The 12,821-nt window shown below is 35.5% G+C and overlaps 1 protein-coding gene and 1 long non-coding RNA gene across 3 annotated transcripts; both read left to right on the forward strand.

Annotated features, from left to right (window-relative positions):
* The first annotated feature begins 3,643 nt into the window (after nucleotides 1-3,643).
* LOC125243081 lies at nucleotides 3,644-7,920 on the forward strand. 2 transcript variants are annotated; one of them, XR_007178973.1, is made up of 3 exons: nucleotides 3,644-3,824; nucleotides 5,954-6,174; nucleotides 7,876-7,920. It is a non-coding gene; the product is annotated as an uncharacterized LOC125243081 (long non-coding RNA). The 2 variants fall into 2 exon arrangements; XR_007178972.1 differs by lacking the exon at nucleotides 7,876-7,920 and adding an exon at nucleotides 7,429-7,637 and having other exon boundaries at nucleotides 3,653-3,824.
* A 266-nt stretch (nucleotides 7,921-8,186) lies between these two features.
* Nucleotides 8,187-9,659, forward strand: LOC125243080 (26S proteasome regulatory subunit 6B-like). The gene is made up of 3 exons (XM_048152368.1): nucleotides 8,187-8,479; nucleotides 9,159-9,214; nucleotides 9,357-9,659. Exons 1-3 carry the CDS (start codon nucleotides 8,260-8,262, stop codon nucleotides 9,468-9,470), a joined length of 390 nt encoding a protein of 129 aa, XP_048008325.1. The 5' UTR covers nucleotides 8,187-8,259; the 3' UTR covers nucleotides 9,471-9,659.
* The last annotated feature ends 3,162 nt before the right edge of the window (nucleotides 9,660-12,821 follow it).

Raw genomic sequence — 12,821 nt, forward strand, 5'->3', positions numbered from 1 at the left:
CCCTAATGTATGCTGGCAGGTAATAGTTTCAGTGTGTTTCAGCACAGAAATTAAAGGGAATTTAGAAAAAACTTTCATATTTGACAGCTAGACAAACACTGTCTCAGAAAACCACCATCGACCCAATGAATATGGGAAGTTAGATTTAGAAGTGGTTCAGCAGAGTTGTGTCGAGTGATGAATCACGATAAAACAAGAGTTGCATGGTGATGCACCAGAGCGGTGTCTTTGATGATCTTTTGAGAAATATAATAATGAATGCATCTCTACCATGGAGGAAGATGTCATGATGTGGGGAGCCTTTTCAGCTGCTGGTATTGGTGAGCTGCTTTACTGTGAAAAGTCATTATCGAAAGAGGAACAATCTGACGTTATTTTTCAACAAGACAATGCTCTTGCCCAAATTGCAAAGACAACCAAAAAGTCCATCAGGCTCATGTTTTGGCCTGGTCAGAGTCCAGATTTGAACCATATAGTGAATATTTAGTCCCACATTAAACTCAAACCAACTGGGAGGGGTTTTTCAACTACTCATTATGAACAGTTTGAAGTCATTAACATTAAGTGAAACAACACTGACTCTTCTTCCTCTAAAAAGTTGTCTGCACATACTGTCTGAAGTGAAGGTTATTTGATAACTTTTCAGCAATACTTTAAATCGATTATGATTCCTGAAAAAATCCTGAAACAGCAAAAATCATGTAATACGTATAAATATTGAACCATTGTAGAAATTAATACACCAAACTGCATATAGATTGCTGACAGCACTGATTAGACTTTCAAATTGTAGTCCATCACTGAATACAAAATTGAAAGTTGTAGTTAGTAACGTAATATATTACACATTTTAGGTAATATAATCTGATTACTGTTTGATTCAAAAAAAAGAAAAAGAAGAAGAATTAGGGTGAATCAATGAATTATGAATCATTTACTGCCATTTTGTGAATATTAAGTAGTCATGTAATCAGCAAAAAAGTAACTAGTCTGATTATGAGTATTTTAACACATAATATAATCAAATTAATAATTAGTTAATAATTGATCATTTAATTTTTGGAATCTGACTATGTAATCCAGATTACATATAACCATTTACTACCCAGCACTGCATATAAACCAGTGTTATTTTGGGATACTTTTATAGTTTTTATTAATATTTTGATTTAGTTTTTATTTTTATATTTTCCGTTTTCATTTTAATGTTAGTTGAAGTTTCAGTAATTTTTTTTTTATTTTTATTTTTTATTTTTTTTAAATGTCTATAGTTTTTATTAATTTTTTTATTTCAGTTTCAGTTTTTTTTCTTAGTACATTAAGTTAAAACTAAATGAAAATGAGAAATGTTGCCTTGGCTTTGCTAAAATAAAATAAGTTTTTTTAATATATATTTTATCTCAGTAACAATTTTTATGGTTTTAGTTTTAATAGATTGCAATTAAACATCTATTTCAAACCAAACCTAATTTCTTTATTTTGAACCGCAAGTTGAATTATTTCAGTCTCAATTTGTATTACTGGCTTTCACCACAAGATGGAGTTTGATAATGAATAATATGTGCATTGACCCTCTCAGTATTGTGCAATGAGGTTCACCTATCAGTATGTATGACTGCCACTTGTAGGCTAATCAATCCTCCATTGTCTTATACATCCATGTTTTTTTTTTTTTTTTTTGATACAAACAGGTTCAACAGACCTGGAAGAGCTGTGAAAGAGTATCTGTTGTGTCGCCGCCAATGCGCCTAAGCTCTGCTCTATTATGTCATCTAAAAAACATCTAAAATTGCCATTTAAGTGTATTTTAATTAATTCATTTATAATTACTTTGTTTGCTACTGCCACTGATTATTAATCATGTTGGATTATGATCTTACCTGCACTTTGTCAAACTAATATGTATGTGTCACAGCCTTTGACTGTGACTTAAGTTTCCTTAAAGGAATGATGTCAAATAATTACCCATTAATGATTATCTATAGTTCAGATTGAAGTAGAAGTTTTCAGGGGGAATAATCTTTTATGAACGGTGGTTGGCTGGTGTAAGAGCTACTATAGTGGTGTAACATAGGTTGAGTAACACCATCAGTTGAGCCACAATTAGAAATGAGCTACAGGGATGAAATCACAATAATACATGATCATCCTGAGGAGACAGCCTTATTGAATTGGCTCAATGTGAGTTAAAGGCTTAGTTCACCCAAAAATGAAAATTACTCCATGATTTACTCACCCTCAAGCCATCCTAGGTGTATATGACATTCTTCTTTAAGACAAATATAATCAGAGTTATATTAAATACTGTCCAGGATAATCCATGCTTTATAATGGGAGTGGATGGTGCCCCAAATTTTGAAGACAGAAAAAATGCACTCATCCATTATAAAAGAAGTCCATACGGCTCCGGGGGGTTAATAAAGACCTTCTGAAGTGAAGCGATGCGTTTGTGAAAATATCCATATTTCAAACTTTATAAACTGTAATCTCTAACTTCCGCTAGCTGACGTATGCGCGTTCACGAGAGAGTGGTGTTCCAGCTTGTGACGTAAAAGACACGTGCACAGTGTGAGCTCCGGTGAGAATATGCTAGTCTCGCGAGAACCAAGTTCTGTACAGCAAAGAAAATCCACGTGAAGAAGCGAATTATTTGAGCTATACTCTACATTTTATTAGTGTTAAAATGCTGATTTCTTGTGAATATCCGGGTTACTGCCTGTGAGTTTTGCCATCGGGCTGCTGCGAGCTCTCTACCCTGTTGCGTCTTCTACCACTTTCAGTTGCGCGGTTTTCTTACTGGGTGTGTTGTCTCCCTCTTAGCCTAATGTTTTTGGTGATGTGACTTGTGGGGTTTGGCTAACGTGGTTTTCGCTAGTTGACTGGGATTTACTCCGACAATATAAACATGCCTCGGCCAACAGTTTTTCAGTTTGTTTTGCTGCTGCAGCCTCCTCCATCTCTCGGAGTTCCTGGTTGGTATACTCTGGTTCAAACAAATATGGCTGGGCTAGTTTTGTACTTTTAATTTGTGACCGGTGTTTTGTTTTGCTCTCTCCTCTGCACTTCTGTGTTCGTCACCAGAGCTCACACTGCGCATGCGTCCTACGTCATAAGCTGGGATGCCACTCTCTCGTGAACATGCATATGACAGTTAGCGGAAGCTAGAGATTACAGTTTATAAAGTTTGACATATGGATATTTTTCTTACACAAACGCATTGCTTCGCTTCAGAAGGCCTTTATTAACCTCCACGGCGCCATGTGAACTTCTTTTATAATGGATGAGTGCATTTTTTCTGTCTTTAAAATTTGGGGCACCATCCACTCCCATTATAAAGCATGGATTAGCCTGGACATTATTTAATATAACCCTGATTATGTTTGTCTGAAAGAAGAATGTCATATACACCTAGGATGGCTTGAGGGTGAGTAAATCATGGGGTAATTTTCATTTTTTTGTGAACTATCCCTTTAAATTCTAGTAGGACTCTTTTACATTAATGTACTATAATTATGGATGAATTGATTTTAGCTATTTGACGAATGTTATATCAAAGTTACAGCACAAAGAAACACGCAGAGGATGTTGTTTTCATTCATAAAATGTTTCAACTCTCACTACGGATAAAAGGGAAGAGTTCCCTAGTCACATTCGTTCACTACAGCACAGCATAGCAACGTGAGCGCGCATCACTTCCTGTGCATGCTGGCTGGGGGCTATCAACTCCGACAGGACAACAGTCGGAGTCGACGAAGTCATACAAATAGGCAGGAGTTACGGAATATCTGGGCGAATAGTCCACCAAACTGTCCGAGTTTAATCAGGTAAGTTCTCAAGTGTAATATCAAGATCTTTTTTCCCCTCATTTGGCCTTTGTTGAAGTGTAATTTTGCCACCGTTTGGATGGTTAGTGAGTATGTGAGAAGCCCCAGTTGTGCTAGCCTGCTGTAGCTAACTGCACTGACTCTGTGACGGTGGGCTGCTCAGCATCGTTTCCTCTCAAGTTGAGGACCGAAACAACACCATGTTTATGGCAAACGACTTTTTTTTTCGTTTTACAGCTTTCTAATAACGCCTACATCATCAACCTCAGCGGCTATAGTGTGTCATTATATCCAGCTGTGACTGTTAAACAATTATCACGACATAACTGTCACCTAATCTATATTTATCTTGATACATATTCATGTCTATTAGAGATCGACAGCTAGCGATTATTAGATTATCGCTTAGATTTTTAAATGTTACAAGTTGTACTTTTATCAAAAATTACTTAACGATCAATAAACTACATAAAGAAAAATATATTTTGATTATTATCATTTCTGTTGTTATTGATGGAAATATAAGACTTTACAAGAAGGTTCCTCAGCTAGCAAGAACTAACAATAAACTGTTGTATTTTTATTAAGATTAATAAATACTGTAAAAAAAAAAAAAATGTATTGCTCATTGTTAGTTTATGCATTAGCTAATGTTAACGAATGGGAACTTATTGTAAAATGTTACCCAATACATTAATTACTTTACTTAAAGGGTTAGTTCACCCAAAAATGAAAATTATGTCATTAATGACTCACCCTCATGTCGTTCCAAACCCGTAAGAACCTCCGTTCATCTTCAGAACACAGTTTAAGATATTTTAGATTTAGTCTGAGAGCTTTCTGTCCCTCCATTGAAAATGTATGTATACTGTCCATGTCCAGAAAGGTAATAAAAACATCATCAAAGTAGTCCATGTGACATCAGAGGGTTAGTTAGAATTTTTTGAAGCATCGAAAATACGTTTTGGTCCAAAAATAACGAAAACTACGAATTTATTCAGCATTGTATTCTCTTCCGGAATCCTTTCCATTGAATTGATTCCATTGAATCATTTGCACTTTTACGTCGCCGTGGTTGTTTTTGCCGATTAGGACATCCGCGACATGCACACTAATGCACCATTTTAAAAAATATAGCAATACCAAAATACAAACAATGTAGAATAGCTTGAATACAGCGTGCGTCTCCCTCAGACTGTAAACGAAGCTCGGGCGCACCAGATAACTCGCCAGCAGCGTCACTGCGGAGTCATGAACCACACTCCGGAGCAGAAGGGGGCGGTAATGCACCAATGAGCTGGATGCCAACCGCTGTAAAACAGGAAAGAAGAAGAAGAAGAAGCGGAATCGTGAACGCGGATTGACAACAGACCCGGAAGAGAATACAATGCTGAATAAAGTCGTAGTTTTTGTTATTTTTGGACCAAAATGTATTTCCGATGCTTCAAAATGTCGCGGATGTCCTAATCACCAAAAACAACCACGGCGACATAAAAGTGCATTACCAACGCTGACAGATGAAAGGATTCAATGGAATCAATTCAATGGAAAGAATTCCGGAAGAGAATACAATGCTGAATAAAGTTGTAGTTTTTGTTATTTTTGGACCAAAATGTATTTTCGATGCTTCAACAAATTCTAACTGATCCTCTGATGTCACATGGACTACTTTGATGATGTTTTTATTACCTTTCTGGACATGGACAGTATACCGTATATACATTTTCAATGGAGGGACAGAAAGCTCTCGGACTAAATCTAAAATATCTTAAACTGTGTTCCGAAGATGAACGGAGGTTTTACGGGTTTGGAACGACATGAGGATGAGTCGTTAATGACATCATTTTCATTTTTGGGTGAACTAACCCTTTAAGTACTTTTTGTTGTTTTGCTTTTTACTTTTACAACCAAATATACCCCATACAACAAGACCTAAAGAACAGCAGAAATAAAAAACAATTTAAAAAAATCAGTAATTATCTAAAAATTATATTAGTCTATTTACATTATGAGTGTTGTTATATTATTCACCTGAGTCTAATGTCTGTGTAGATTTCCATCACTACAAAATATAATACATGCTTACTTCTTTTTTTTTTTTTTTTTTTCTTCTTCTTCTTCTTCTTCAGCATTTTGCTTAGTGCTGGTGAACTGGTTCATTTGCATTTCTTCAGGAAAATCTGGTATTTGGTTTCTCAAGATTGTGGAACATAATGTCACCCAATCTAAAGTAAAGACAGAACAGGTTCTGCAATTCAGGTCCTATAAACATTAGTAACAATGGATAAGAAGATTGTCATCTGTTATTGTCATATGTTAACGTCTGGAGCAGCACACAGACTTTATACAGGTAAGCAAGCAAGGACAATAGCGAAAAATGGCAGATGGAGCGATAATAACTGACATGATCCATAATATCATGCTATTTTCAGTGATATTTGTAAATTGTCTTTCTAAATGTTTCGTTAGCATGTTGCTAATGAACTGTTAAATGTTGTTAAAGTTACCATTGTTTCTTACTGTATTCATGGAGACAAGAGCCGTCGTTATTTTCATTATTAAACACTTGCAGTCTGTATAATTCATAAACACAACTTCATTCTTTATAAATCTCTCCAACAGTGTAGCATTAGCCGTTAGCCACAGAGCACTATGAAACTCATTCAGAATCAAATGTAAACATCCAAATAAATACTATACTTACTATATCTGATATGCAGCATGACAAACACTCTGTAAAGATCCATTTTGAGGGTTATATTAGCTGTGTGAACTTTGTTTATGCAATGTATTATAGAGTTGCGAGCTGGGGGCGGGGAGCGCGAGTATTTAAAGGGGACACGAGCTGAATCGGCGCATATTTAATGATGCCCCAAAATAGGCAGTTAAAAAATTGAATAATAAAAAATCTATGCAGTATTTTAAGCTGAAACTTCAGACACATTCAGGTGACACCTTAGACTTATATCACATCTTGTGAAAAAGCGTTCTTTTAAAAAAAAACCCTGTTCTGCAGTTTACCCTGACAGCTCTGTTTTCACCTTTTGCCATGCAAATTCATAGTATTTTGCAATGCAGAAGGGTTTTGCTTAAATTTAGTTTGGCAGAACAGTTTAGGTAAATGTCACAGTGAGTAGATTAAATTAGTCTGTTTAAACACTTCTTGGAAAACATCATGAAGAATGAAATGTCTTTTAAGTGCTTTGAGCTTCCTTAGAGGAAGAAGTGATTTATACTGCGATAAGGAAGCTTACGAATTCATGATATTTGTGCTCCTTTGTAGGTGATTTATGAACTGCTTAAGGACTAGACAGATTTGTTAGAAAGAGAGGTTTTTTTTTTTTTTTTTTTTAATTTAGAAAAGTTTTTATTTTATTTTATTTCATCCTCTCACCGGGTAGGAACGTGTGGTTATTCACTGGTGAAAGCTGTTGTCTAGTCCTGTTTTATTGCACACTTAAGCTATTCCTGATAATAAATAGCCGTGCTTTGTTTTCCTGTGTGATACCATGACTTTTTTTTAATGCATTGACGTTTTTAGTCCCCCTGGATCTTATCGCTTGGTTACAGATCTAAGCAGCAGGTTGTTCTTCTTGCTCTCTAGGCTTTGCTCTCCCTGTAGCTTTGTGGTGTATAGGTCACAAAGTAGGAAAAAGCAGCAAAATCCAAAATGGGTCAGTGAAATACACTATCTCACAGAAGTGAGTACACCCCTCACATTTTTGTAAATATTTTATTTTATCTTTTCATGTGACAACACTGAAGAAATGAGACTTTGCTATAATGTAAAGTAGTGAGTGTACAGCTTGTATAACAGTGTAAATTTGCTGTCTCTCAAAATAACTCAACACACAGCCATTAATGTCTAAACCGCTGGCCACGAAAGTGAGTATACCCCTAAGTGAAAATGTCCAAATTGGGCCCAATTAGCCATTTTCTCTCCCTGGTGTCATGTGACTCGTTAGTGTTACAAGGTGTCAGGTGTGAATGGGGAGCAGGTGTGTTAAATTTGGTGTTATTGCTTTCACTCTCTCATACTGGTCACTGGAAGTTCAACATGGCACCTCATGGCAAAGAACTCTCTGAGGATCTGAAAAAAAGAATTGCTGCTCTACATAAAGATGGCATAGGCTATAAGAAGATTGCCAAGACCCTGAAACTGAGCTGCAGCACGGTGGCCAAGACCATACAGCGGTGTAATAGGACAGGTTCCACTCAGAACAGGCCTCGCCATGGTCGACCAAAGAAGTTGAGTGCACGTGCTCAGCGTCATATCCAGAGGTTGTGTTTGGGAAATAGACACATGAGTGCTGCCCGCATTGCTGCAGAGGTTGAAGGGGTGGGGGGTCAGCCTGTCAGTGCTCAGACCATACGCCGCACACTGCATCAAATTGGTCTGCATGGCTGTCGTCCCAGAAGGAAGCCTCTTCTAAAGATGATGCACAAGAAAGCCCGCAAACAGTTTGCTGAAGACAAGCAGACTAAGGAAATGGATTACTGGAACATGGCTGACACACTGGACCCAGCCCTTTTGCACCCAGGTAGACTGGACTGTAAGATTGAGTTTCCTCTGCCTGACCGTCGACAGAAACGTCTGGTGCTCACCACCATTACCAGCAAGATGAACCTCTCCGAAGAGGTTGATCTGGAGGACTGTATCCTCTTGTCCCTAAATGAAGTTATCATTATGAATATGATTATATTTAATGATTTAGAAGAAGAAATTAGGAAAACAATACATGAGAGTAAAATAAAAAAATTCACAAAATACACAAGTTTGGAGCCAGTAAAAAAAAAAAAAAAAACTTGAAAAATTAATACTTTTTAAACAGCAAGGATGCGATTAAATCAAAAGTAACAGTAAAGACATTTTATAATATTGCAAAAATTGATTTTGTTCTATTGAATATTCTTTTGAACTTTCTATTCATCAAAGTGTCCTAAAAAAATTGAACGCAGTTTTCACCAAAATATTAATCAGCACAACTGTTTTTAACATTCTTGAGCACCAAATCAGCATATTAGAATGATTTCTGAAGGATCATGTGACACTGAAGACTGGAGTAATGATGCTGAAAATTCAGCTTTGCATTCACAGGAATAAATTTACTTTTTTTTTAAATTTCATTTTATTACCATTTTTTTTTTTTTTTACTGTATTTTTATTGAATAAAGGAAGCCTTGGAGAGCATAAGAGACTTCTTTCAAAAACATAAAAAACAAATCTTACTGACCCCAAAATTTTGAATGGTATTGTTTTTTCTATTACAAGAGTGTTATATGTGACTATAAGACTGTTATATGTGATTATAATTGCCCTTAACCAAAATGCAGATGTTGCAAGGCCCGACAAGATCTCTGATGCAGATATCAACTCCATTTGCCAGGAGGTGAGTTAGAAGACACTATATGTTCATTTGAAGAAAAAAAAAAAAAAGGTTTATTTGTTTATATTTTAGTTGTGATCTACATTTCTTCATCAAGCATATGTTTCTCTTTTTTTGACCAATCTTGTTTCTTTTGTGTCTACAGGCTGGTATGCTGGCTGTGCGTGAAAACCGTTACATTGTGCTGGCTAAGGACTTCGAGAAAGCTTACAAGACTGTTATCAAGAAAGACGAGCAGGAACACGAGTTCTACAAGTAGAATACTCAACTAGATATCAGCATTAGCTTTTACTGTTTGTTTCAGCCTTTATTTGTACGTACAGTGTAATGTTGAGGACATAACACTTGATTTAAACCTTCAGGGTTTACACTGCTTGTACTGGGACTTTGATTTCACAGGATTGTTTCAGATTTACATTATATAAAATATGGATGGAAAACAAACATACACATCTTGTAAGCATTTTATGTATTCTGATTAATGAAGAAAGACCTTCTCAAAGACAGCCATTAAAATTTTCTAAATAAACATGTTTTTGATAACAACCCTAATGTATGCTGGCAGGTAATAGTTTCAGTGTGTTTCAGCACAGAAATTAAAGGGAATTTAGGAAGAACTTTAATATTTGACAGCTAGACAAACACTGTCTCAGAAAACCACCAAAGACCCAATGAATATGGGAAGTTAGATTTAGAAGTGGTTCAGCAGAGTTGTGTCGAGTGATGAATCACGATAAAACAAGAGTTGCATGGTGATGCACCAGAGCGGTGTCTTTGATGATCTTTTGAGAAATATAATAATGAATGCATCTCTACCATGGAGGAAGATGTCATGATGTGGGGAGCCTTTTCAGCTGCTGGTATTGGTGAGCTGCTTTACTGTGAAAAGTCATTATCTAAAGAGGAACAATCTGATGTTATTTTTCAACAAGACAATGCTCTTGCCCAAATTGCAAAGACAACCAAAAAGTCCATCAGGCTCATGTTTTGGCCTGGTCAGAGTCCAGATTTGAACCATATAGTGAATATTTAGTCCCACATTAAACTCAAACCAACTGGGAGGGGTTTTTCAACTACTCATTATGAACAGTTCTTCCTCTAGAAAGTTGTCTGCACATACTGTCTGAAGTGAAGGTTATTTGATAACTTTTCAGCAATACTTTAAAGGTGCCCTCGAATGAAAAATTGAATTTATCTTGGCATAGTTAAATAACAAGAGTTCAGTACATGGAAATGACATACAGTGAGTCTCAAACTTCATTGTTTCCTCCTCCTTATATAAATCTCATTTGTTTAAAAGACCTCCGAAGAACAGGCGAATCTCAACATAACCCGACTGTTACGACTGTACGCCCCCAATATTTGCATATGCCAGCCCACGTTTCCAACATTATAAAAGGCATTAGACAAGGGCAGCCAGTATTAACGTCTGGATCTGCACAACCAAATCATCAGACTAGGTAAGCAAGCAAGAACAATAGCGAAAAATGGCAGATGGAGCAATAATAACTGTCATGATCCATGATAACATGATATTTTTAGTGATATTTGTAAACTGTCTTTCTAAATGTTTCATTAGCATGTTGCTAATGTACTGTTAAATGTGGTTAAAGTTACCATCGGTTATTACTGTATTCACGGAGACAAGAGAGCCGTCGCTATTTTCATTTCTAAACACTTGCAGTCTGTATAATTCATGAACACATCTTCATTCTTAATAAATCTCTCCAACAGTGTAGCATTAGCCGTTAGCCACGGAGCACTATCAAACTCATTCAAAATCAGAAGTAAACAATATAACAGTATACAATACTCACATAATCCGACGCATACATGACGAACACTTTGTAAAGATCCATTTTGAGGGTTATATTAGCTGTGTGAACTTTGTTAAGGCACTGTTTAAGGCAAGCGCGAGCTCTGTGGGCGGAGAGCACGGGATTTAAAGGGGCCGCAGCATAAAATCGGCGCGTTTATAATGATGCCCCAAAATAGGCAGTTAAAAAAATTAATAAAAAAAAAAATCTATGGGGTATTTTGAGCTGAAACTTCACAGACACATTCAGGGGACACCTTAGACTTATATTACATCTTTTAAAAACATAATCTAGGGCACCTTTAAATCGATTATGATTCCTGAAAAAATCCTGAAACAGCAAAAATCATGTAATACGTATAAATATTGGACCATTGTAGAAATTAATATACCAAACTGCATATACACTGTGCTGACAGCACTGATTAGACTTTCAAATTGTAGTCCATCACTGAATACAAAATTGAAAGTTGTAGTTAGTAACGTAATATATTACACATTTTAGGTAATATAATCTGATTACTGTTTGATTTAAAAAAAAAGAAAAGAAAAGAATTAGGGTGAATCAATGAATTATGAATCATTTACTGCCATTTTGTGAATATTAAGTAGTCATGTAATCAGCAAAAATGTAACTAGTCTGATTATGAGTATTTTAACACATAATATAATCAAATGAATTAGTTCATAATTGATCATTTAATTTTTGGAATCTGACTATGTAACCCAGCTTACATATAATAATTTACTACCCAGCACTGCATATAAACCAGTGTTATTTTGGTATAATTCAGATACTTTTATAGTTTTTATTAATATTTTGATTAATTTTGATTCTGTTTTCATTTTAATGTTAGTTGAAGTTTTAGTAATTTAGTTTTTTTTTTTTTTTTTTAATGTCTATAGTTTTTATTCATTTTTTATTTCAGTTTCAGTTTTTTTCTTAGTACATTAAGTTAAAACTAAATGAAAATGAGAAATGTTGTCTTGGCTTTGCTAAAATAAAATACGTTTATATATGTATATATTTTAACTCAGTAACACATTTTTATGGTTTTAATTTTAATGCAATTAAACCTCTATTTCAAACCAAACCTAATTTCTTTATTTTGAACCGCAAGTTGAATTATTTCAGTCTCAATTTGTATTACTGGCTTTCACCACAAGATGGAGTTTGATAATGAATAATATGTGCATTGACCCTCTCAGTATTGTGCAATGAGGTTCACCTATCAGTATGTATGACTGCCACTTGTAGGCTAATCAATCCTCCATTGTCTTGTACATCCATGTTTTTTTTTGGATACAAACAGGTTCAGCAGGCCTGGACAGTTGTAGGACAGAGCTGTGAAAGAGTATCTGTTGTGTCGCCGCCTATGCCCCTAACCACAAAGCTCTGCTCTATTATGTCATCTAAAAAACATCTAAAATTGGCATTTAAGTGTATTTTAATTAATGGAATTAATTTGGAATGACTACTCTGCTTTAGGCTCAGTGCTGTTGCACTTCATTCATAATTACATTGTTTGCTACTGCTTTTATCAGTTGGCTAAAGAACTTTATTATATGCCACTGATTATAGGCATGTTGGATTATGATCTTACCTGCACTTTATGTCAAACTGATATGTATGTGTCATAGCCTTTGACTGTGGCAGTGACTTTGCTGCACCTTAATTTTCCATAAAGGAATGATGTCAAATAAATTACCCATTAATGATTATCTATAGTTCAGATTGAAGTAGAAGTTTTCAGGGGGGAATAATCTTTTATGAAAGGTGGTTGGCTGGTGTAA

This window comes from Megalobrama amblycephala, linkage group LG13 (assembly GCF_018812025.1).
Source record: "Megalobrama amblycephala isolate DHTTF-2021 linkage group LG13, ASM1881202v1, whole genome shotgun sequence".
Lineage (NCBI taxonomy): Eukaryota > Metazoa > Chordata > Actinopteri > Cypriniformes > Xenocyprididae > Megalobrama > Megalobrama amblycephala.